The sequence below is a fragment of the Perognathus longimembris genome, chromosome 19 (assembly GCF_023159225.1).
Source record: "Perognathus longimembris pacificus isolate PPM17 chromosome 19, ASM2315922v1, whole genome shotgun sequence".
Classification (NCBI taxonomy): Eukaryota; Metazoa; Chordata; class Mammalia; order Rodentia; family Heteromyidae; genus Perognathus; species Perognathus longimembris.
This window is the reverse complement of record NC_063179.1, coordinates 250,135-277,026: the sequence shown is the minus strand read 5'-3', so window position 1 is coordinate 277,026 and position 26,892 is coordinate 250,135. Positions and strand designations below refer to the sequence as shown.

General features: G+C 46.8%; 1 protein-coding gene across 2 annotated transcripts; it reads right to left on the bottom strand.

The window, feature by feature from the left end:
- Positions 1 to 1,453: 1,453 nt before the first annotated feature.
- Positions 1,454 to 26,355, bottom strand: Exoc3 (exocyst complex component 3). Of its 2 annotated transcripts, none has more exons than XM_048368182.1 (13): positions 26,202 to 26,355; positions 24,484 to 24,675; positions 22,444 to 22,663; positions 18,770 to 19,451; positions 17,052 to 17,169; positions 16,195 to 16,320; positions 12,546 to 12,646; positions 10,135 to 10,245; positions 9,910 to 10,060; positions 8,485 to 8,607; positions 3,894 to 4,055; positions 3,233 to 3,360; positions 1,454 to 1,705 (listed from the first exon to the last, which is right to left on the bottom strand). In XM_048368182.1, exons 2-13 carry the CDS (start codon positions 24,661 to 24,663, stop codon positions 1,534 to 1,536), a joined length of 2,274 nt encoding a protein of 757 aa, XP_048224139.1. In that variant the 5' UTR covers positions 24,664 to 24,675; positions 26,202 to 26,355; the 3' UTR covers positions 1,454 to 1,533. The 2 variants fall into 2 exon arrangements, with proteins under 2 accessions (XP_048224139.1, XP_048224140.1); XM_048368183.1 differs by lacking the exon at positions 26,202 to 26,355 and adding an exon at positions 25,851 to 25,868.
- Positions 26,356 to 26,892: the final 537 nt, after the last annotated feature.

Genomic DNA, 26,892 nt, shown 5'->3' with positions numbered 1-26,892 from the left:
TGGGCCCACCATATTCCCATGTGACTTCACCTCACCCTCCCACATCACATTCATGGCTGTCCATTTTTAGGCAGCACCATTTAGCACAACGTGAGGTAGCTCTGCTTTTCCAGCCTCCCCTGAGCTCTGGGTCAAAGTTGCTGGGAGCAGCCACCTGCCCAGGATGCCACCCTTTCTCCTCAACAGAGGAGACCAGGAAGAAAGGTGGAACAGCACCATCTGGCAGCCACTTGTGTAACTCACCAGTGACCCAGGAGCATTATCTCATTCTCTGAAACCCACAGAGAGAAGTCAAGGTTAAGAAGCTTGGCTATGGAGCAGCAGCTCACTCATTTCATGGAGGATTAAGCTGAGATGAATGTGGTGTGTACAGCCTTCTGCTCCTTTCCCCTGTCAAGTGTGGCAGCCACAAGCTCCTGTGCAAGAAGCAGACACCAGCCTCTGGTGGCATCAGCTCCTGGTGTAATGCTCTTAATTAGCTTACAATAAATGATTAATGTACAAAATGATGGCAGTGTTGAAGGCAGATCCTATTGAAGGATGGCTAAGAGAATTTAGGGGACTCTGTATTACAGATAAGCATGATACACAGAATAGGGAAATGTATTCCAATAGTCACTTCCCATACACTTTTGCCATAATGTACACTCATGATACTTCTTGTTCTCCAGGTATGTCTGGTATGGCTGGCCCCCACTCTGTGTGTGCCTCTCCTCTGAGTGGGGGCTCACTGGGTCCAGATGAGTCTCTCCTTCGTCGAGAGAAGTGAGGAGTTGGTCTAGGGACAGTCAGAAAGGCAGAGACAGAATCCCGCCCACACTGCTGCCCCCTCCTCGGAGCAGCTTTGGAGCCGACAACCTCCTACAGCTTCTGGGCACCTTCAGAAAACTCTACTGCTGGCAACAAGAAATTACCTGGCTTTGTTTCCCTTTAATTAGGCGGCAGAGTTCTAAAATGTACAACTCAAACCTGGCAGAGAGGCAGACAAAAACCTAAATAGGGGAGATCAAAAGTTGTCAAAGTAACTGTAAAAATGTAACAAGCAACTGAGAGAGGTTTCATAGCTTAATAGTCGTCACAAGCTGAGCTCCCAGTTGGCTCACAGCTTTAATCCTAGCTACTCAGAAGGCTGAGATCTATGGATCATGGTTCAAAACCAGCCCAGGCAGAAAAGTCCCTGTGAGACTCTAATCTCCAATTAATCACTCAAAAACTAGAAGTAGAGCTGTGCCTCAAAGTGGTAGAGCACTAGCCTTGAGCAAAGAGCTCAGGGACAGCACGCAGGCCCTAAGTTCAAGTCTCACAACAGACAACAACAACAAAAGTCTTCACCAAGCACTTTCATAACAGGGTGAGAAAAGCTACAGAACCATTCCCCCCATTCCCCTCCCCCACCCACCCCCGCAGTACCCTGTGCCAGTTTGCATTCATGACTAACACCAGACAGTATTACTCCTGGAGACTGACTTTCTTTAATGCATTTCTGAGATGGAGACATGAGGCTGCAGTGGCACACACGTGCAGATGACAAAGCTACTTCAGGAGCTTTGCCACATTCAGACTGGGCACGACAATCTCTTTGAAGATGGGCACGTAGCTGGGGCTTGCCTGTGTGGGGCCTTGCTCCAGTGTCTCCATGATGGTTTGTTTCATATCCCGGCTGGCGTCGCCTCGCACAGCCAGCAGTGCGCCAATGTGATCGTCTCTGCAGGAGAACACGTGTCAGCCCGTTCCTGGTCCCACAGGCCATGCCCATGGGGCAAGGTGCTGAGAACTATAGGTAAAAGGCACTTCTTCTTAACAGGGGAGAAGCCCAAGGTTTCATCTTCCTAGGGCTTTCTATCTACCCTTAAGCACAAAAAATTCTGAACAATGCTCTTAAAACTCTTTACAATGATGAAAAAGGTCACATGCTTAGGGACAGGGAGTGTCTCAAGCAGCGGAGAGCCTTCCCTGACTCCAACTCCCAAGACTACCAAAAAAAAAAAAAAAATCGAGGATTAAACAGCTCTTGGATTCAAGGACCATCTATCTAACTGAGGGGGAAACCCTGGAGGGTACAGAATCACAGCTCTACTCACAGCATCAGGGCAGAAACAAGACTGCTCAGTCACACTTCCCTTCCTCATGCACGTGTGATGACCACACGTGGCCTGTGAGTTCCCTTCCTTGTGTATGTAGATGTCATGACCACACGTGGCCTGTGAGTTTTGTTCCTTGTGTATGTAGATATCATGACTACACGTGGCCTGTGAGTTCCCTTTCTTGTGTATGTAGATATCATGACCACACGTGGCCTGTGAGTTCCCTTTCTTGTGTATGTAGATATCATGACCACATGTGGCCTGTGAGTTTTGTTCCTTGTGTATGTAGATGTCCTGACACACATGGCCTGTGAGTTCCTTGCCTTAGCCATATGGATGTCATGACCACACGTGGCCTGTGAGTTCCCTTCCTTGTGCATGTAGATATCATGACCACACGTGGCCTGTGAGTTCCGTTCCTTGTGTATGTAGATGTCATGACCACACGTGGCCTGTGAGTTTTGTTCCTTGTGTATGTAGATGTCATGACCACACGTGGCCTGTGAGTTTTGTTCCTTGTGTATGTAGATATCATGACCACACGTGGCCTGTGAGTTCTGTTCCTTGTGTATGTAGATGTCATGACCACACGTGGCCTGTGAGTTTTGTTCCTTGTGTATGTAGATATCATGACCACACGTGGCCTGTGAGTTCTGTTCCTTGTGTATGTAGATGTCCTGACACACATGGCCTGTGAGTTCCTTGCCTTAGCCATATGGATGTCATGACCACACGTGGCCTGTGAGTTCCCTTCCTCGTGTACATGGATGTCCTGGACACACATGGCTGTGAGTTCCCTTCCTTGTGCATGATGTCAGGATCACACATGGCATGAGTTCCTTTGGATGGAGCTCGCTAAGGTGATCTGTACCAGACTATTCCCATCCATCAAAATGTGGCACCCCACGTAGCCCATCGTGCGTAATACCAGCCTCACTGTGTACCTAGGACAGGCCCACAACCTATACTCACTCAGACACATGCTTGGCCAGTAGTAGGCCAGTACACAGCCTTGGCTGGGCCCCTCTGTCCAGACCTTGGCAGGGTTAAGCCCAATGCTAACCTGCTGCTTGCAGCTAGTCTTCCAAATGGGGGCAGGAAGAACCTATTGCTCTACCAGCTCGAGTTTGTAGATGTCCAGTCATTACCTGATGTCCGGGTATTTGCTGACCAGAGTTGAGACTTCTAGATAAAGCAGAGATGGATCTGTAAGCTTAATAACCTCTGCTACGGCAACAATTGTGTCACAGTGCCCATCCACATCTTCACCGAATCCCTGGAAAACAGTGGCAGGGCAAGGGACAGCTCTTGGCTGTATCACTCCAGAGTATCACTCCCAGCTTGATCCTAACACATTCAAATCCCTTATCCGGCCAGGCACTCTGTGAGTAAGTTAAGATTCATTCTAAAGAAGGGAAGGGGGACTGATCTTTTGCCAGGATTTGGCCACTGGCCAGGGAAAGAAGCCATTGGCAAGAAGCACCTAGTCATATCCAGAACTTGGAATCGGGCTGTTGGGTGGTAACCAGTATCTTACAGAATGGACAAGGGCAGAAGAATGGCAGGAAAACCTCATACCACGAAGTCATATGATGCCTCCAGAAAAGTCTGGGAGCTGCATCCCACACGATAGCCTTGTGGAAATTCAAAAGCAATGTGTGGACCCACACCTTCCTCCAGACAGATTTACCCCCATGTTGGGTCCTGATGTGACTGGTTTCTACTCACTGACCTAAGGACCAGTACAGCAACCAAATCAAGGCCATGGAACAGCAATAACCCTGGGTTCTCCACCACACTGGTACTCACAGACGCCAGCTTTCGGAATAGAAAGCGAAGCTGCTCGGCCTCCCTGACCATCTTCTCTGCGCCTTCCTTGCGCTCCTCGGCACTCCGGAATGAGATGCGCTTCTGCATGATGGCCCGCAGGTACTCCACCACCATACGCCGGTGGGCCTCCGCCATCATCCTCTGTGGAGAGAGACAGGCAGCTGCTCAATCGCAGACACCACCATTCCAGCAGGCATGGAAGTGCTCATCAAGCCTAGGTTAAGGGCTGGAGCAGAGTCTTCCCTAGTTCTATCAGCACAGGCGACAGGATTTTGAAGTGCACATTTGAATTTCACTATGAACTACTGTAAATAGGACTCACTGCTCAGGAGCAGGTGGGGGGGGTGGTCACGTACCACCTGCGTGGCCCACGTTCATGCTCCATTCTAAAAGGCAGACAGAATTAAGAGCCCAAAGAAAACTTGCTTCCTACATGGTCTGGTGTCGGTCATTCAAAGGATGGAAGTCATCTGGGAATGAGCTTCTGGAAGGAAGAGGTAAGGCGCTGCAGCCTAGCACCAACTTGAGGTGAGCCCTACTCAGGGCCCAGGGCAACTCAAGGGTTGCCCATTAGTACAGAGAGAACTACCAATTAAAATAACACAGACCTAACCAGCAAACAAGGTACTGGTGCTGGGCTCAATGACACAGAGACAGGAAGCAGCTTCCTGCAAAGCTGTACAGCACCCATAAGCCCCCCACACAGCAAGGCCTTAATATAAAATTATCTGGGATAAAAATTATCTGGGGATAATCCAGATGCCCTCAGTGGTGAGAAGGGGGAGGGAGAACACACTGCTATCAATACAAAGAGAATCTACCACAGTACCCTTAACTGGTTTCAGCTAAAATCAGACCAAGACAGCAAATGGAGTAACCTGACCTATGAAACAATTAAAAGCAGGCAAAACCGCTCTATTTTCAAGGATACTCACATAGGTAAACACAGATCACAGATCACAAATCACAGAGAAAAAGCAAGGACTAGGTTGTCATGGAAGCCAGGACCTAGCAAGGAGACAGGCAACAGCGATGATAGATATGTATCTTGACCTGGGTGCTAGTTACCTGGGCAGTCAGCTGATCGTTACTCAGTGTACTGCATCTTTACACTGTTAATGCACTTGGATGTTAAAGTGGTGAAGAGAGACTAGGTATCAGCAACACTGGAAATAAAGCTAACGTGAAGAGAAAAATCACAAGGTCCTAGAAAATGAAAATGAACAAAACTGATTTAAGAAGAAAGAGAAAGGATTCAAGTGGAAGAGAATTTTCCTAGCAAGTGAGAGGCCCTTAGTACTGCCCTCCTCCAAAACACACATACATGCCTGTCCCTGGGCACTTACAAGCTAAATTTACATTCAAAATATTTCCACACAAAATAGTGCCCCACAAATACAGGGAATTCTGCCAGAATTGCAAGGGGACATACAATTCTAAGGACAAAATCTCTCCCGGATAATGTCAAAGAGGTGAGCTTTCCTATATAAGCCCATCAGGACATCTGAATCCTGATCACCAACCATTAAAAAGCAGGGAGGAAAACTGAGCACCAGTGGCTCATGCTTGTAATCCTTGTATGCGAAGATGAAGAAAATCCTGAACAAAACATGAGAAAACAATCTAGCGAAGCACAAGTACAAAGATATCATGACTGTGACAGTTAATCTTTATTGTCAATTTGATTGGATCAACAGACACCTATTAGTAGATTATCTCCTGGTCTACTTGTCAGGGACTTTTCAGAGAATTAACTCTCTGGGGGAGACCATTCTGAATGTGAGCGGCACCAACTCATACACTGGGGTAGGGGCACACACATATTATTTGTTTTCCTAGCCATCACAAGGTGAGCTCACCGTCTCCACCATTGACCAAAACCTAAGAGAGCTGTGACCCAAAATAAATCCTCTTCCTATAAGCTGTTTTCTCAGGTATTTTTGTCATAGTAATGAAAAACTAACACAGTGATTAAGAGGGATTACCCCGGAAGATGCAAAGGAATACTAATGATAGAAACATCTTCAAAATACTTCCCCAGGTAAAAGAGAAACTCTCTATCTCAGTAGATATAGGAAAAGTACTGAATAAACCTAACACTATATCACAGCTGGAAACAAACTCAAAACATATGTATGTATGTATAGATAGATAGAGAGAGAGAGAGATATGTATATATACACACACATACCTTTATCTTAGAAAATAAGAACAAGTTCTTCCTAAACTAGAGAAAAAGTGTTTACCAAAAACCTTACAGCAATGATCAGTTCTTTAAAGAAAGTTCTTTTTGCTTTATGTCAAATGTCAGCAAGTAAAGAGAGAAGCAGGTAAGGTAACCCTGAGTACTAAGGGTAACCATTTGCTGTTTGACATAGTTGGAGACATTCTCAATTATATTCTGTAATATAATAGGAAATAAACACATTGAGTTCCAAAAGTGAGAAAGGAAAGGCCAGCTCAGCCAGGTGCCCCATAGGAGCACATGACATTCCTGGCAGCATGCCACCGTGACTGCAATACAAGCTGTCACACGACACACACACCCTCATGTGCACAAAGCACAAGTATATACATATGTGCAGTACATATACAAGTATATGCCATAAACTTCTACATCTGCATAACGCATGTGCACATTATATGAACACGTGCAGATATGTATAATAGACATATATCACAGACAAGCATTTACAGACACGTACCACAGACAACACACACACACACACACACACACATATACCACTCATAGTCACACATACAGCCTCTTTCTTCCTCATCCCTGGTTCCTGAACTCAAGGTCCTACAGGTATTTGGGAGGAAGGGCACACAGCCCTTCACACTCAATGACAATAGCCAAGTCTCCTTTATGTGTCTTTCTGAAGGTACTCAATTGTGTGCTGTGGCCATGGGCACAGGAGTGACTCTTACCCACAGTACAGAAAGAGTGCTGGAACCCTCTCCAGAAGCCCTCAGTCCAGAGGTGACAACCACACTGCAACATGGCAGGTCTCAGGTACCCAGGGCTGGTATCATGAGGGGGCCGTCTCAAGTGCCTGCTCTGGTGAGGGTCAGAGCTCAAACAGCCAGGGCTGTCTTTGTGCTAGCTGTAAATATATACTGGCCATCCTGGAATACTGTGGCCAAAGCTTTACTTCCACTGACCCTGAAAACTGGCCAGCAACAGGGTTTAAGGCCCCTACTGACCTCCAACAGAGGCCTGTAGACAGCTGTGAAAGGCCATGATGGCAGGCAGTTTAACCTAGTTTCCCAAGAAGCATCACCTTTAATGGCAGAGACATTTTCCTTTAAAATAAGGAACTGAATGAGAAGGCATAGGTGTATGGACCAGAAATAGAGAAAGCACACACTTCACAATTCACAAGTTCTCCAAAGGGCTTGGGCAGCTCACCAGAACTGCCAGAACACAGCACAGAGTTCTAGATGTGGGATCAATCTGTCTATCAAACTACTTTCTATAAACAAAAAAAAAGCAGGCAAAAATCCCTACGATGTCAGCAGCAATGGAGATGAGGGAAATCTGGACAAGGAACTGGCAGAGACTTGCAAATGGAGAACCACACAGCCAGTCAACAAGCACCATCCATCAGACCTCGAATGGGAGGCAGGGCAGGTCCTGCACACAGCAGGCAGCAGGGGACCTGGCTCACCTTCCAGTCTGTTTTCACTGGGCTCCCAGGTTCCCAGCCAGCGTCCAATACCCAATCAGGCCATCCCTGGCCTCCCCTGGGAAAAGCAAGGTAGCAGCCAACAGGGTCCTAAGAGGGACTGCTGCTTCATTATCCTTGTTCTCCCCCCCACACTCCCCTTTTAGGGGCCAATGCTGGGGCAGAGGACACACCTCACGCCCTCACAATATGGGCTGCATGGAGCTCTGGGAGGGGCTCAGGTGAATACTCACCTTCACTCAAGCCTACCACCTGACCTTCTTTTGACCATGTGAACGTCACCGCCACCTGCCTCCCCTGCACCAATCACAGGCAGTGAGCTGACTTGACACTGAATTCTCTCCAGACAGGTGCTAGAAGCCAGTGGCTCATGCCTGTAATCCTAGCTACTCAGGAGGCCGAGATCTGAGGATTGAGGGTCAAAGCCGGCGGGACAGAAAAGTCCCCATGAGACTCATCTCCAATTAGCCACTCAAAAATCAGAAGTGGTGGGCTGGGGATATGGCCTAGTGGCAAAAGTGCTTGCCTCGTATACCTGAGGCCCTAGGTTCGATTCCCCAGCACCACATATACAGAAAATGGCCAGAAGTGGCGCTGTGGCTCAAGTGGCAGAGTGCTAGCCTTGAGCAAGAAGAAGCCAGGGACAGTGCTCAGGCCCTGAGTCCAAGCCTCAGGACTGGCCAAAAAAAAAAACAGAAAAAAAAAAAAAAAAAAATCAGAAGTGGCGCTGTGGCTCAAGTGGTAGAGTGCGCCTTGAGCACAAAGAGGCTCAGGGATAGCGCCAGGTCCTGAGTTCAAGCCCTACAACTGACAAAAAAAAAAAAATACATAAATAAACTAAATAAAACAGATAGGAGGTAGCCCAGCCTTTTTATGCTTACCTTTTTATATGGCTTTTTGATTTTAGCGAAATCATTGAAATAGTCCTCCACAGTGACACAGATGATGTCCACAGCATTTGACCCCAACAGCCACTTCTTTGTCATTAGTTCATTCAGATGTTGCTGAAAAGCAGAGAGATCACAGAGACAGTCACGTTAGTGTGCCCAAATCAACCACCTGGGAGGGGCGCCAGTGTTTCAATTTGACTCTGCTGTCAAAGAGATTTCTGATTGTTAACAGTTACATACTCAGGTAAAAATTCTACTACAGGAGAAGTGTACTGCCTTATATAACCTTTGTGAGGAATGTCACAAAATGATGAGTTAGAAATGTAAATCTTTACCTTTAATAGCTACATGTATTTGTTATATGAATGCTCAATTTATTTACCCAATTCTTATGAGCATTGGGGCATTTCAGTATTTTTCACATTTTGCAATTATAAATAGCACTGTAGAAAATTTATATCTTTTTCATATGAGATTTCTTAATGTAGAATTTCTTGAAGTAGAATTCTCACTCACCAAGTACGAAAACTCTGTTAACTACCTACCCCCAAAAAACTAAGAGTCAGCTCTAAATAGAATATAAGCAATGAGAGGACAGATTCTCTGCAAGAAATGTCCGACGCTCGGGGAGGCAGCACTGAGTGGTATCTGTACACCCCATCAGGCTGGGTTTGTGGTTCCACAGAAGAGGGCTTACCCTCATATACAAAGTTCTAGGTTCAATCTCCAGCACAACAAAACAAAACTCAAAAACAGATCAAGCCCTGCGATTCTGCTAAGTAAAAGGTAAGACCAACGCATGAGAACTGGTGGCCCATGCCTGTAATTCCTAATACTGAAGGGGTTGATTAAGATCTGAGAACTGAAGTATGAAGCTAGCCCAGGAAGAAAAGTCCATCAGATTCTTATCTCCAATTAACTACCAAAAAGCCAGAGGTGGAGCTGTGGCTCAAGTGGTAGAGTATCAGCCTTGAGCTGGCCATGGTTTTATTTTTTTTAATATATGTTGGCTTCTGACAATGCATCTAGATAGTGTCAAGCCATCTCCAAATTCTGAAGTAGATTCTGCTCTGGAGGATGTTATGCCTTTGGTATGAGTTTGCTTGTGTACATGACTGATTTTATCCTAAAGTGAGGCATGTGCTCTCAGCTGAGCAACGCGATGGTATTCATGTTACCCACCACACAGATGGATGCCTAATATTTACTGAGAGCCCCTACTAAGCTATATTTAGGAAGGGCTCTGTGTCATGCAAAGTCGGCAGAGGCCCTTTGACCCTGGTTTAATCCAGACTTCAGAACATAGTTGAACTTAGGTATAGCACCCACATGGGGCAGGTGACAGTGCACCCTGAAGGGCAGGAAGAGAACCTCAGGGCTCAGTGATGGGGCCACAAGTCAGGGAGCCAGGCCCACCTCCAAGTCCAGAAAGACCTCCTCCAGCAGGCTGCTGCAGCCCTCCTTAGCGATGGCATCCAAAATCCCATCCATGCTTGGCTGGCTCAGACATACAGCCTCCTCTGCTTCATTTTTTAAGTACTTTCTTTTCAGACTGATGATAGATTCTCTGCAAGAGAATGACTCAGGGTCAGGGAGGCAGCTGCCTGCTGTCTGCCCTCAGAGAGCCCCACAGGCACTCACTTGAAGGTCTGGCAGTTGTTAATAATGGCGATCATGTACTGCACGTAGCAGTGGGGATGCTGCCGGTTCCTGAGGTGCTCTTCTTTGTACAGCTGGGCCTCATCTTTGTATCTGCAACCACACCAACAGTATTAGCTAAGGGAACCACAAAGCTGCCTCCAGCGCCAGGCTGGTAGCAGGCCTGACAGGAAGCTCATCTCATCACCACGGGACTAGGACCCTTCAGTCGTAAAACCCTTGACATGGTCCATACAAGTGGAGAACAGGAAGCTGACTGTCTTGAGTGGATATTACAAAATGATTTCATATCAGGCTTTGAAATATGGTTCAGTAATGGGCCATAAAGATGTTGAAATGTTAAAGGGGAGGGGCGAGGGGGAATGAGGAACAAGGTAACAAACAGTACAAGAAATGTATCCAAAGCCTAATGTATGAAACTGCAACCTCTCTGTAATTCAGTTTGATAATAAAAACTTAAAATAAAAAAAAAGATGTTGAAATGTGACTTCAAGATCCAGGAAAAGTACTTTCTTTTTTTTTGCTTGTCCTGTAGTTTGAATTCTAGCGGCTGGCTTCAAACCACAATCCTCAGATCTTAGCCTCCCGAGTAGCTAAGATCAAAGGCATGAGCTAACTGTCACTGGCTAAAAGTATTATCTCATGTACAATTTGCCTCTAAACACACACAGCAGTTTTAGAAATATTATCCAAAGTTAAGTAAAATATCCCTTTACAAGATTATTATGAAGAAATTAAGTAAAAAAAATTATACTGACTCTTGAAACATCAATAAAATAAACAACTAGATGTCCCATACTTTACTTTCAAATGTATTGTGGAGTTCTCAAATACAAATTGGGACAGATGAGCAGCTCCAAGAGAGTTTGAGCAATTGAAGGTTATGAATTATGCACGTATTCAGCATTTCTTTCAAGTGGACTTCCAGGTTAACAAGTGAAGCTGGTCAGAGAAAGTTAATGCTTCACACAAGAACCTGCCTCACAGATGAAGGGACTTAGCCATAACCTCAGGAATGGATGACCCATGGGTGGATTAATGGAACCTAGGTCATGACCTTGAGTTTGGATGGAAGGGAATCAAGGCTGTGACTCTCAAGAGAGATGACAGATACGGTTCTAAGGAAAGGGAAGGGCATGGCTGGCACTTGACCCACCACTGACTGCAAGGTAGGCACATGTCTAGCTGCAACTCGGAAAACACATGTCAGCAAGTAAAGATGGGACACATGCAAGCCTCTGAAGGGCTCCTGGTCTGAGGGCAGATGGCAGTGTGAAAACAATGAGACACTGGAAACCACAGGATGGTGATCTGCCCATCTGTACACAGGCCAGTGGGCCTGGAGAGACCTAAGAATCCTAAGGCAACAGGGACACAGACCTGCTTTAACCAGAGACAAACTGAGAGAGGCCTGTTTGTGCCTGGTTGATGGCATCACAGTCACATAGCCAGGACATGCCTGGCCACAGGCCTGGGTAATAAAGGGAGAGTAAAGGAGGAACAAAGAGATAGAAAGGGACAAGGCTGGGGAAAAGAGATGGTGAGGTAGGCTTAGAAAGGATGTGGAAGAACACAGATTTTCAGACTATTCTTTCTTATGCCCTTATGAGCACTGCAGAAGGAAGGACTCGCTAGCATGTAGCCAATCATGAGCCCCATTTGCCCAGGGCCTCCTTACCACCTATTTACTCAGAGTGCTGTCCCCTACCCTAGGGAGTCCCAGTAAAAACAACTGTCTAGAGTTCCTGTTCTAACACCAACATTGTACCACCCATTGACTATACCACCAAGGGTCTCACAGCATGTAAGAAACTCTGAGGGATTGCAATACTCGCTTCAAAAACAACACTATAAAACCCACCCTCCCTGTTTGTATGTGTAAATAATAAAATAAGGTGGCCAGGTGCCAGAGGTTCATGCCTATAATCTTCAGGAGGCTGAGATCCAAGGATCATGGTCCAAAGCCAGTCTGGTTAGGAAAGTCCATGAAACTCCTATCACCAGTTAACACCCTCCCCAACACACACACACACACACACACACACACACACACACACACACACACACGGAGCTATAGCTCAAGTAGCAGAACACTACTTGTGAGCAAAAAAGCTCAGGGACAGCACACACATACAGTAACAACAGTAACAGAAGGTGACTTATGAGAGGCTTAAGTTACCTTTACTAACACATTGGGATCAACTTGTTTTCCCTTTTTTGAGACATGGTTTCTTTATTCAGTATAGGCTGGCCTCATACACGCTTGCCTCAGCCTCCTTGAGTGCTGCTGGATTACAGGCTTATCCCACCATGCTCATGTAGGGCCAACAATTTTTTTGCTTTTAATTTTTAAAACATAATTTCAAAATTAGAGTGCTGGCAAAAATACATACCTACTTAGAAAAGAATTCATTTGCTGAAGACACAAAACCAGTACCTTTGTCTTCAAATCTTCACTTATCTGAGCAGCAACTTGAAGATTCTGTTCAAACATCTAAAAATTGGAGAATGTAAGAATTCTGACATAATCTTACAGGAGCCGAGTACACATTCCCCAGCAGCAGAATCCCACCTGGAAGTTGTGACAGTGCAAATTCAAAGGGGGGAAAAAAGGGGGAACTCCTGAGAAGTGACGTCTGATGACGTGGGTGCAGGGGGCGGGGCTAGGGCAGAGGCCTTAGCCCCAAGTCCACTTTACAAAGCAGCTCTGGCTCCCCCACTTTAAAGGGAGCCAGGATGTGGACTTCTAATAACCAAGAGGTAATATGATGGAGCTGGGCTCTGACAGGCATCAAAGTGTTCTGCATGCTCTGGCCATGCCTGGTGTTTCTGAAGTGAGAAGGTGAGAATGCCCCCCATCACTAAGGCATACTCCTCAGCACTCAACTCCTGCCTCATGGAGACCAGATACCCATAACTGCTCCTCCCCTTGGTGATGACACACAGAGCAAGAAAGGAAAACAGATGCAAGGTCACAGGAAGGGCAGGGCAGCAAACAGTAAGAATGCACATGGGTCTAATACTAGTATAATGACTAGTGAACAACAAAGCACTTTTAAAATGATACAAGACTCCCTCAAGATCACCAAATAAAACTGAGCTACAGAGCATTCCACTGACAAACCTTGGACATTTACTGCCAGAGGAGAATTGGAATGAGGCACCACACACGACCAGCATTTAAACAGCTCCCAATTCAGACCCAGAAGGAATGTCTAAGAAATCTAAAGTAACACTGGGTAATAGCTGATAAATAGGATCCTGAGTCTCACTGCTCCAGAAAGAAAAATATCGATAGAGGGGTGTAGAGAGCTGCGAGCAGCTGCGCCCTGAAATGGCGCCGGCTTCCGCCCTCCGCCCTCCCGACGGCGAGTGCTCTCTGTGATAAACAACTCCTAATATGGTTAAAGCTTGGACTCTGGCTTGCTTCCGCGTACCTGGACCTATCGGTAATCCCCACGTAGCTTACCGGGATTGGCTACCCAGTTGGCACTTAAGGCCAAGCGGGAGGCCCCCGGGGAAGGAAGAGGAAGAGGGAGAGAAGATGATTACAAGGGTCTGGAATAAACTGCTTAGAGAAGAATCCGGCGTTGTGTCTTCCTTGCTGGTCGAGGCGGACGCGACAAGTGGTGGCCCGTACGGGGACACCTTTCTATGAGGATTCAGAACTCTCTGCAGCCAGGGTGGTGCACCGGTAAGTCCCCGGAAAAGAAGGGGATCCGCGACAAGAGCGGGAAAAGAAAATAGGCTCCTCACTGTAGATAAAGGAGGAGCAGGAACCCTCGGGCGGAGGGACAAAGGTATTAAAAGAAATAAACTGAAGCGAAAGTAAAAGTGTGTAATTATGGGCACTTCCTCTTCGCACCGAATTTTTTTGGCTCTTAACGAGCTGTTGCACTCGAAGGAGTTAAAGATAGAGAAGAGTAAGTCTGTCTGTAAGAAGTGTTGTCTGGTCTTTGTGCCTGTGATTATTTTTGTGTGTTTCTTTCTTGAAATCATTTGTTAAAGGTTTTTGTCTTAAAATGTACGGCCGATGCTTATTCTGCGCGCTTTAAGATCTTTTGAAATTGTATGTGTGTGTGCATGTGTGAGTGTGAACATGTTCAAGACTGCAGTATGATGCAAAACTAAGTTTAAATTCAAAGGTCTTCATGCCATGCAGTAACTGGGACTGAAAAAAAAAAAAAGAAAGAAAAAAAAAAGAGGCTCTTTTGAAACAAGCAGTCTGTAGGCAAAGGGCGGCACCTGGTTTCAGAATGCCTGTGAGCTTCAGTTTTTCCAATGCAGATAAAAGCTAAAGTGTTGTGTTAGTGTTAAAAAGGCTTTGGAAATCAAGAATACATTTCTAGATAAGAAATTTGGAAGTAAAATTGTCCTAAATAATTATTGCAAAGTGAGAAAAGGAGAATTATGGCTACCAAAATGTTTAATTGCCATTCCAGCTTCTTTGTAGGTTTTTTTTTGTTGTAACAGTTTCCAGCAGGCCCACAGAGAAGCACAGGTGATTCCTACAAGTTTGTCGAAATCTAATACTGATCCTTAATAAGTTCCAGGTAAGAGAGCATGCTTAAAAACTACTTCTGCTTGGACCACCTTGTTGCTTACAATTGGAGTAAAGTGGCCCCTTATAAGACTCACTGATCTGAATCTGCGGTTCGAAGCCAGCCCGGGCAAAGAAAGGTCCCTGTGAGAGACTTGTAGCTTGGCTGTCAGTGGAAATACGCTGGTCTATGCGTGACAAGTATTCAGTATGATAATTACACCTATGCTGCAAATTTGTCTAAACAATTGTCTAGTTATCTTTTAGGGAACTGGACAGGAGAATTTGATGTGCTGATGGAGCAACTGAGGGTCGCCATCGCTACCGTAAATTCAACTCGTGTGGACGCCGGGTTGGCAGACGGGCTGTCCTCCTGGATTTTAAACGCCATGAACCATCTGAAGGAGTGGGCGGGGTTGGGGGCCCTTATAGGCCTTCTGGCCATGGTCATCCTGGTGTGCCTGTGGTGCATTTGCCGAATTAGGCTTCCAGTGTCGCAATACAGCCATGCTTGTCCAAGCTTTCACTGCCATGGAGGCCGGACAGTCCCCCCATGTGTGGCTTGCCACACTTAAGAAATAGCGCAGGATGTGAGGCTAGCGCACTGCACTTGGGAGACGCATCCCGGCGTGAGCCCCAAGAAGAGCATGTTAGATTGCATGTGGGTTGATGCCCTAGGCCCCACCTCTGTAAAAAAGGCATCGGACGGGTCTGGCAGTCCTTGGGAAGGCGCCACCTAAGTGAAGGCCAGTACAATGTCCCTCAAATAACATTCACAGAGATCTGACCTCTACTCTTGCCTGCCGCTCAGAAAATAAAAAGGGGGGAACTGTAGAGAGCTGCGAGCAGCTGCGCCCTGAAATGGCGCCGGCTTCCGCCCTCCGCCCTCCCGACGGCGAGTGCTCTCTGTGATAAACAACTCCTAATATGGTTAAAGCTTGGACTCTGGCTTGCTTCCGCGTACCTGGACCTATCGGTAATCCCCACGTAGCTTACCGGGATTGGCTACCCAGTTGGCACTTAAGGCCAAGCGGGAGGCCCCCGGGGAAGGAAGAGGAAGAGGGAGAGAAGATGATTACAAGGGTCTGGAATAAACTGCTTAGAGAAGAATCCGGCGTTGTGTCTTCCTTGCTGGTCGAGGCGGACGCGACAGAGGGGGACGGGGAGGGGAAACTCGACATCTTACTACATTATTGAACTGAAAAATCAAGGTATTTTGTTTCTATAAAATTAGATTCTTGGGGGGCTGGGGATATGGCCTAGTGGCAAGAGCACTTGCCTCGTATACATGAAGCCCCCGCACCACATATACAGAAAATGACCAGAAGTGGTGCTGTGGCTCAAGTGGCAGAGTGCTAGCCTTGAGCAAAAAGAAGCCAGGGACACAGTGCTCAGGCCCTGAGTCCAAGGCCCAGGACTGGCAAAAAAAAAAAAACACCAAAAAAAACTGGATCCTACTAACCACCCAGGAAATGGGATCTGGGGACTCCAAAGACTTATACCTGGAAAACAATGGCAGGGAGTGTTGTCTGGTAGTAGCCATCCTGGTCAGCTTCTGGCTCCGTCTCTTTGCTCCAGTCTTTTCTGTCTGTTTCTAGTGCTTTCCGCAGCCAGGCAATGATGTTGGACTGGAGGTTTGGCATCATGAAGAGGAAGGGAAGAACAGGCTCTGAATAGTATCTAACACCTCAGAGGGAGGAGCCAAATACATCAGACCTGGTGCCTGACTCTTGGTAATCACTGTTCCCATGCAAAGAGCCCACTGAGGTGGATACCTTGGGAGAAGCTTGGTGTTAGACAGTGTCTACTCCACTCTCCCTGTTTGTGGCCAAGACCCCCCCTGCAGATAAAGAGGAGAATGAAACAGAAGATCCAGTGGGCAAACACTGTCATGAAGGACGAGGCCATCTGTCCAGGACTGGCTCATCTGAGACATGGCAGCCAGGTCAGCTCAGGCACCAATGGGAGACAGCTCTCTAGCTCCTAGTGCCCTGAGCTCTGGGTTCAAATGCTCCCATAACACTCAGGGATAACCTGACCCCTGATCTTAATGAGACTGCCTGGTCATACTGCATCAGATTGCCACCCTACACCACTGGGATGAAGAAACTCGCAAGTAATACCATGTGCAGCCTGGCCATTGAGTTCTCATCAGCTAGATGGGCAGCACCAGCTGACTCCTCCCAGCAGAGGAGACTCTCGGGTCTGTAAAATGGATACCCCAGATCTAGGCCAGAGTTGGGTACCTTCCTCTAATTAAAACTGAGTGCCGGGACTTAAAGACGGAGCCTGTCCGCAGCTCTTCCACCACCTTACAACCACCAAGCAGCTCCTGGGTCTAAAGTACAGCTCTACTCACCGTAAGCGTTGACATGTATGTGTCGAGCAGTTCAGAGACCACCTTTGGAGAGAGCAGAGGCTCCAGTGCACTGACATCCACTTCTGGGGCCAATTCCACATTCCCCATCATCTCTGCACTACCATAAAAACAGGGTGTGAGTGACAAACCAGAGAGGACTAGCCTGAGGACATCCTCAGGCTAGTCTATGAGTTCAATCTGACATGCAAACATGCTGCACCAGAGGCTTAATGCTGCCATGGGTCTCTGTGATATCACCTTTCCTTAAATGGCTATGGCCATTTAAGTCACCTCAACCTGACCTCATACCATTGTACCAGCTACCCAAGCCAGGGCTCCAATGCACGATAGAAACTACAGAGGTGAGACCTAGTTCTTCAAGGGGCTGGGGATATGGCCTAGTGGCAAGAGTGCTTGCCTCGTATACACAAAGCCCTGGGTTCAATTCCCCAGCACCGCATATACAGAAAATGGCCAGAAGTAGCGCTGTGGCTCAGGTGGCAGAGTGCTAGCCTTGAGTAAAAAGAAGCCAGGGTTAGTGCTCAAGCCCCAGGACTGGCAAAAAAATAAAAATTAAAATTAAAAAAATATATATATATATATACACACATTTTCACAAATGAGACCAGAGCCTTAGCAAACAAGAGGTCATGTTTCACTCAGTAAGAAGATAATGAGCCAGTAATGTAGAAAAAGGAGCCACTGCTGCTACATCACTAGTCTTTGTGGAAGGGTAGATTAGGGCACAAATATATAGTATTACTGATGAAAAACTCATCTTCAAGGAAAGCAAAGTGATATTCATTTCCTACACAGAAGGCAAGGAAATTAGTTCTAAGTACCAGGGGAAAATGTTCTCATGAGAAACACATAATGATATATGTAGTTCTTAAAAGTCTGGGGCTTAATCTCTTGAGCATGGAAAGACTACTTGCTATTTAGCTCAGATTATTTTGTCACCAAGAACTATAATGTCCTGGGTAAACAATCTCAGAATAAGAGCAGCTCCATTTCTCCAGAGTGAAGTCTGATAGAACACATGTAACCAAATGAAGAGGACCCCAAAGTCAGGAGAGGCTTACAGCGTAGTACAGGCCAATAAATACAAGCCCACCATCTGGTGGGCACAGAAGGCAAAAGCCCAGGGTCTGGCTCTGAGTCCTGCTCCCCATTTGCTGTTCATGTGAGCTGGAGCTTGACCCTCAGTACTACTTTCCTCATCTATCAAATGGAAATGACCTAACTATCTCCTGCTGTGTGGGGATGTTCACGTAAGATGCAGTGAGGTCAAGGCCTCACGTAGTAAAGGCTGCAGGCAGGATGCTACCGTGGGGAGGAGCAAGGCTCATATGGCAAAGGGCTGCATATAGCAAAGCTGAGAAACAATGATCATCATCTGTGCCTGACATTTCCTTTCTCTTCACACCTTTCTGTACTGAAGTGAAGGAGGAACACATACAAGGAGCACAGAAAATAGCCCAATGCATCGGTGCACCACGATGCTCCATGCAGAGTGCAGGGACCCCACCCAAACATGGCTACATCCATGACAGAGAACATGGATCAATCTCTGGCTGGACAGCCAGAAAGACCTTCACAACCCAGAAAACAAAGCCATGCATAACATGCAAAACAATTTAGGAAACTGTTTGGGAGCTCTCTGCCAGCATGCTCTGCAGAGGCTCATAGGTAGCACACAGGTGTGAAGGAGGCTCTACCTGGTGTATGTGTTCAAAACCCATGTCAAGAGGCTCACGATCTCATTGGCCTCAAGGTCTTCCGATGCAAGGTCCTGCATACGAGTGCTCAGGGCCTGGTGATACATGTTCAGGAGGTTCTTAAAGATCTCATAATGGGGAGGAAAGCACTGCACCATCATGTTCTTGGCAACAACAAGGTCATCAAGGACATACTTCCGGATGATCTCCAGGTGGCGCACAAGCCACATCTTGTCAGACTCCCTGGTGTCTGCCTGTGTGCCCTCAATTCTAGTTGTCACAGTTCTCTCCAAGATGGCAAACATTTTCTCCTTCCAGTTTTTGGGCCTCCCAGGAGGAACAAATCCAGTTTGCTTTTTTCGGTCAAGAATTCTCCTATCGATTTTTTCCTCCCTTTCAATGATCCTGACCACTGAGACCAGCAGGGTGGGGTCCCGACGGACAGTGACCAGCGACCGCTGCAGCACCATCCACAGCTGCTTGGCCAGCTCATCTGAGAGCCCCTGGGTACTGCCAAAGTAGCTGTGGATGAGGGCCATGTCCCTCGTGTTCCCGCTGTCCATGCGGCACTGCTCACACATCAGGCCGTCCCGAGAGCACTCCAGGTCCATCAGCTTGCGGTGAGCTTGCAGGAGGGCCCCTTGCTCAATCAGGTCCTGAGTCTCTCTCACAATTTCAGGCACTAGGAGAAGGCACAAAATGGCACTGTAAAAACACACAGTGTTTGTCTTTACAGGTTTATGCTTTAGAAAAGCCCTATATTTGTCATTTGGGGACTAGTAAGGGGGAAGTAAGCAATTATTTAACTAGAAACAGCATTTTGTATATTCTTAAGATGTTTTAAAATGCTATAAAGAGAATGTCATTCTGTACTTGTCAATCAATAGAAACTGCCCCTAGAAAGATCTGACAGTAGGTTTACTACAAAAATACTTTGAGAAAACAGTTTAAACTAACTGAAGTGAGATATGGAGAAAGCAAACAATAATGAAAAAATGGGGAAAAAAATCAATAGAAAACATAAAAAGAAACTCTAGACTGAAATGAAAAATTCACAAGATAGATTCAGACTAAAAGTAAACAGAACCAGCCAAAAGGAATTTTTAGGTATAAGGAGTAGAAAGTACTAGACAATTTACAGAAAAAGCTGGAAGTGATGCTATGACTCAAGTAGTAGAGCGCTAGCCTTGAGCAAAAGGAGCTCAGGGACAGTCCCCAGGCCAGAGTTCAAGCCCCAGGCCCCCCACCCCCCAAAAAATTAATACACACACACGCACGCGTGCGCGCGCGCACGCGCGTATATGAAGGAGATACTGATGGAACTGAAGGGGGAGGAAGACAGTTCTATGACAACAGCTGAAGATGTCAGCATCTTCTCTCAATAATGGATAAAACAAGTACAAAATACGTAACAAAATGGAATCTATGCAACACAATGAACAAGTAGGTCTGCACAGACATTTCTGAAATCTGGAAGATCACAGTTCAAAGCCAGCTTGGTCAGAAAATGACACAAGACTCCATCTCTAATTAGCCAGCAAAAAAGCAGAGCTGGCGGTATGGTCAAGTGATACAGCAATAGCTGTGAGCAAGAAAGCTGAATGAGCAACAAAGGAATGATACACATTCTTTCCAAGCACAAAATGATTCTAAGCCAACCTGGGCAGAAAAGTCCATGAGACTCTCATCTCTAACAAAACGACTCAAAAAAGTCGAAGTGGTACAGTTGCTCAAGTGGTAGAGTGCTAGCCTTGAGCACAAAGAGGGTAAGGGGCAGCACCCAGGCCCTAAGTTCAAGCCCCAGGACAGGCAAATAAACCAAAAATCATTAACAAAGGGAAGCTGAAAATTTCACAGGTTTGTACAAATTAAGCAACATTCTTAATAAGGCAAAGAAGATATCATAAGGGGGGCTGGGGATATGGCCTAGTGGTGAGAGAGCTTGCCTTGTATACATGAGGCCCTGGGTTCGATTCCCCAGCACCACATATATAGAAAACGGCCAGAAGTGGCGCTGTGGCTCAAGTGGCAGAGTGCTAGCCTTGAGCAAAAAGGAAGCCAGGGACAGTGCTCAGGCCCTGAGTCCAAGGCCCAGGACTGGCAAAAAAAATAAAAAATAAAAAATAAAGAAGATATCATAAGGGAAATCTAAAAATACTTAGGGAAGAATGGAAATGAAAACTAAACCTATCAAAACTTATGGGAGCAGCAAGAGCAATGTTAAAAGGAAAAGCATGCATCTAGAAATACTTGCACTAAAATGAAACAAAAAACAAACATCTCCAATCAGCAACTTAACTTTACAACTTAAGGAGCTAAAAGAAGAAACTAAACCCAAAGGTAATAGGTAGAAAGACATAATAAAAGGGATTAGAGCAGAGAGAAACAAAACAAAGAATAAATAACACCTGTTATAATAAAGATCAATGAAAGTTGGTTCTTTGCAAAGATAAATAAAATTGGCAAACCTTTAGCTTAGGTGGACTAAGAAAATAAGATTCTAGGGCTGGGGATATAGCCTAGTGGCAAGAGTGCCTGCCTCGGATACACGAGGCCCTAGGTTCGATTCCCCAGCACCACATATACAGAAAACGGCCAGAAGCGGCGCTGTGGCTCAAGTGGCGGAGTGCTAGCCTTGAGCGGGAAGAAGCCAGGGACAGTGCTCAGGCCCTGAGTCCAAGGCCCAGGACTGGCCAAAAAAAAAACAAAACAAAAAAACAAAAAAACAAAAAAAAGATTCTAATGAATAAAACTTAGAATGTGGGATGTAACTATTGACTCTTCAGAAATAGAAAGGGCTGTAAGAGAGCATGATGGAAGATGAAGAACTAATACTTAGAAACACAAGACCTATCAGACTGAGCCACAAAGTAGTAGAAAATCTGAAAGACCTATGGCTAGAAAGAAAACTATCAGTAGCCAAAAATCTCCCTACAAAGAAAAACTCTGTACACCAAGTGATGTCACTGGTGAATTTAGAGAACTAGCACCAAACTTCCTCACACTTCTCTAAGAACTGAAGAGGACAGGGCACTTTCTGACTCATCCTAGAAGGCCAGCATACCAGAGAACTGCCTGCTACTCAGGGCTGAGAAGCTTTCTGCATCCCACCAACTCACTTATATTAGGACATGACTCTAAGAGGACCCATCCCCCAACCACCCCTCCCAGCTCTGTTCCAGTCACCTGAGACCAAGACCCCTGAGCTGCCCTACCCAGCGGTCCCATCTGGGCTCTGGTTGTACTGCTTTCCGCAGCCTGAGAACTGCTGCTCTTCTAAGCTGCAGCCCTTCTGCTGTGCGCTGCTGCCACTCTGGCTCCTGTGCAGAGAAGACCTCCAGCCAACCTTGTGCAGCACCCCTCTAACAGCACTGGCTTTGCCACCCACTCTTTGCTGTCCTGGCACAGAAGTATATTTTCTCCACTGGCCCTCACTTGCTTGACTGATCACATCCACCCACATTCATTCAAACAGGGAAATAACAGAGCAGGCAGGAATCAACTACCCATCCACTGAAGTCAGGCCTAAGAAGTATACTGCACTTACAGGCCTGCTTCTACCTGACCACACAGCTAGCTCCTTGTGTTTGGAGAACAGGCATGTACATGGGAAGGTACCTTTTGAGTATTCCAGCAAGCCACAGAGTTGCCTGACTTCGTTGTCTGCCCCTTACCTGAGAAGATGTTCTTGAGGTTCTCCACAGCTGCAGCTAGCTGGCTGTGCTGTACCACGGCATCCTTCACATCCTTAAGACTCTCGATGGTGTTGATACTCTGCCTCCAATCCTTGCTGACATCACCCAGTGACTGCTGGATATCCTTGACATCACTCAGAGCATTGTGGAGCTGGCTCAGGCCTGTGCGTACCCCGTCCAGCTGTGACTGGATCGCAGCCTAAGGAAGATACCACACAGGTGAGTAGAGCCAGAGACAACCCAAGTGCTGACTGAGGAACAAATCTTTCCTAGGACAGACAAGTTCAGAAAGAACTACTTGAGGAACAAGAAAGGAATAACAAGAAAAAAGGAGTAAAATTAACTTACATGGTGACTTTTTCTTTTTCACTGCTGCCTGGGAACAGAACAATCAGGCATTTTAAAGCTTTGATGAGAAAACTTCACTTGTCATCCAGCTTTATGGCTTGATGATAGAGAACGCCACTGTGGGCATGGGAGAAGGTCTGCGGCCACCCTAAATGCTATCTTCAGTAGGACATTACCCACATTATTGCCAGGTCTTAGGTTCCTAACAGACCTTAATGGGTAAAGAACCCCATTAGAAATTCCATCAGCTCAGGAGTGGGACTATTGTTACACAACCATATCAGACTTGACTAGAGAACAATGGTTGTGCTGTACTGACTACCACATGTGATATTCAGACCCATTCCACAGACCAACAGAAATACCAGGCAGACGGTTAGATAGCAGTGGGGAGAGGGCATATAAGAAGGGCACCAGGTAGATGGGAAGCCAGGAAAACTCAGGCAGCATCATTCTCACAGGGAGCACTTGTTACCAGATGTCTGAGTTGCATTAGAAATGTTTAGCTTTGACCATAATGGACCACTCAAAATTTCTAAGTCCCAACTGATAACCACTAGCTAATATTACAAGTCTCTAAAGCAGATAAATGTCAGGCCAAGAATGTACCAGAGTCAAGACATTTTCAAAATTAGGATAAAACTGTTATTCAAATTAGGGCAGGAGAGCATCTGACTGCTTTGTAGAGTGAGCTGAATGACTGTTATCCTGCCTCATCAAATCTCTCTGGGCACCTACATGGTACGCCCAGGGCACCTATCCTGTCCTTTTCATACCTCTCTGGGTACCCACCTATATGGTCCTCATCGGTCCCTCCCTGGGGTACCCACCACATAATCTTTATCAGACTCCCACCCTCCCCCCCCCGCCCGCCCCAGCACTTACACAGTTCCCAAGTGCTAAGAACTCACAGCATTATCAATGTAAGCATAAACTCTTCTCAAAGGTCATCTCCCAAATCCCTAAAAACCTGCCTTTCTATGTCACTGCAGGTCAACGTTTGCACATTATTCTGAATGTATCTTAATAAAATTTCAACTCTCCAGACCATTTGGGAGCCCACCAAATCATAAAGTATTTTAAAAAAGAAATTCCTCTCTCTCACTTTTTACGTGGAATCTTACTATGGTGTCTAGGCTGGCTTCGAATTCCTCTTGCTCTAGTCTCCTGAGTGTTGGGATACCCCTACCATGCTCAGCTCATCCACACTCTTCCTAAACATGTCCAAATCTCTTCTACCAGAATGCCTCCCGCATGGTCCACTGCTACTGCATATTTTGAAATGACTTTAGAGAAAATACTCAGGCAGTGTTGCGCAGAAAAGATTTAAATATGCAAGCAATTGTCATTCTCCGTGTGTAGTCTAAAAAATTATGTGGATTCTACACGTGATTAAAGTGGCTGTGTTTCTCATATTTGCACAGTCCTTTGTGTAAATCTACTGCTCAGTAGACAGATATATTGGTATATACTGATGGGAGGAACTGCAAAGTAAAATCCATCCCTGTCTCCTCCCACATCATCACAAAATCTAATTTGGGAAATTATCACAATATCAAGGAGGAATCAGAAACTTAAGACAAATGGCTTTGTCCTGCCTAAGAGTAAGGCATGGTAACAAGCTCTCTTCTAAGAGTAGGTCAAGGTAACAAGCTCTCTTGGGCTCCTTACCTTCAGCCTGGCTTCCACAGAGGCCTTCTTCCGAGCCTCCCTTCTGCGATACTGCTCCACTTTGTCCAACTGGTCTGGGCGCTGGAGCATCCCCGCAACCCTCTGGACTGCTGTTGCAACAGCCTCCCGGTCGGTCTCCTTCATGATCAAACAAGTAGGCAGAATCTCTGCACGTGTCATACCACAGGCATCCTATGTGTGTGAGGGGAAGATGTGTTGGCACCAAACTTATCCTCTAACAGCTAACAATGAAGCCAAAGGACAATGTCTACAACATTTAATCCAGTAAATCTGAAAGAAAGCTGAACCTTAATTATGAACTCCTTCACAAAACACCACTTTTGGAACTCAAGTACAGAGAGAAACAGGGCATCCACCAGCAATGAGATAGGAACCTATGGAGAATGTCTACACATGGCCATGTCACAAGGCATCTCTATGGCAATCATTTCCCCTGCCTAAGTCCCAACTTCCCTTACACTATCCTAGCCTTTGGCCGCACCACTGGGTCACAACAGCTGAACTCAGTGGGGACAGAGATGCAAAACCACACTCACACACCACAACTCCCACCAGCCAACAGAAGTCACTATGATTCCCCTAAAAAAATGATCACTTTCTTGGGTATACAAGATTCCATTTATTTATCTTTTTCCATTTCCTATTTAACAGCCCTAAAAACTAAGGTGAAAATATAAGATATATACTTCCTTGATCAGCTACACTATATATAGTGCACAGATATTGAGACTCCAGGCAAACCTGCCTTTAGTCTTCACTCCATCACTACCCTAGTCATGGAGCTAAAAGAGCTATTTGCTGAGAATCTGGCAAATGAGAGGACTCAATAAACATTTTTTCCCCTTTGACTTTAGATCCTCAACTTTCATTCCCTACACATGAGATAGATCCACCTTCTGGAATTGTTCACTATTTCAACATACTCCAGAAACACTGAAATCCATGATGGATTCTCAGTAGGTAATTCCTCTCAATTTGTGCATAACATTCGTCTTTCCAATTCTTTTGAATGGAGCAATACTGCAACCTGTTTTTCCCCCTGTTTTTACATGAAATTATATACACCAACAGAAAAGGACAAGATCTCAGGGGCAACCACTGGGGCAGTGCCTGTCCCCTCGGCGCTGCCCCCACCCCCACTGCATACATGACTTTGTCTCCTTGCTCTGCTATTCCGCATATTATTCCCAGCATTTCCACCGACATTAAACCTGCTTCATTGGGGAACTGGGTACAAACTCAGCGGATATCCCACCACTCCTGCTTCACAACTGGCCTCAAGTTGGTCCCCTCTAGGTCTTCTCTGGAGGGAAGAGGGGCTGCCAAGCACGAGGGCATCCACGCACAGGAAAACAAATGGAAGGTGAGAAATGGCACAGGGAGCCCACCAAAAACACATTTCCCGCTGCCCGAGGACTGCCAGGTTGGGGTCACAGTCCAGGGTTTCCTCCCGAGCCCCAAGAGTCGTCTCCATCCAAGGGGGCAATCGGAGGCAGGCCGCCCCTCCGAGGAGGCGGACGCAGGCGCCCCTCGCCCCAGCGGCAAGTCCTCCCCTAGATCACCCGGCCGACGGGACCCGACCACCGGGCCACGCCCCACCGCAGGCGCCGGCACCCGGGCCCGTCGGACCCCAGCCCGAGGACGCCGAGGAGGGCGGGGCGAGCGGCCTCCGCCCGGGCTCGCAGGCCCCAATTCACCTCTGGGTCGGCCGCCGCAGCCTCCACCTGCAGAGGCCGGAACCAGACGCAGTCGGGCACTTCCGCTTCCGGCAGCGGGGCCGGAAGGGCGGGGCCGGCGGCCCCGGTGGGTGTTCGCCCGACTCGGAACGGTTCGGCGGCTTCCCGACGCCGCGCAGAGAGACGTCGGAGAGATGGAACGGCTGCCCGAGGCCGGGGGTCGTCAGAACGGAGACCTGCGTTAGGGCCGGGCCTTGGGGGGACTGGAGGCTGACGGGTCCTGGATTGGGGCTCTGGGCGTAGCCCCGCGACCTCCTGGGACCCTCCCTCTCCGTAGTCCCCTCCCTCGTCTTCTTCCCTTCCCTAGGCCCCGCCTCCGCCTCTCCCTAGGCTCCGCCCCCGTGGCCTCCTGGGCTCCTGCCCTCTCTAGGCTCCGCCCCCGTCCCTCCTTGGGCCCCGCCTCCTCGTCAGTCCCCACTTCCAGTGTTCGCCTGGCCTGTGAACACAAAAGCTGAGTGAGAGAGAGGTGTTGAGGTCAGCCCCAGAAAAGCGCAACAACAAAAATGATGTCTTGAAATTGATTAAGAAAAATGACCAAAACTTTAGGAATGTTCTTCAAAATATAACAACATTTAATATTATCAGTCTCCATTGTCAAAGCAGCATCCTCAGCCAGATGTATGACTGTACATTCTTTTTCCTTAAAACTATG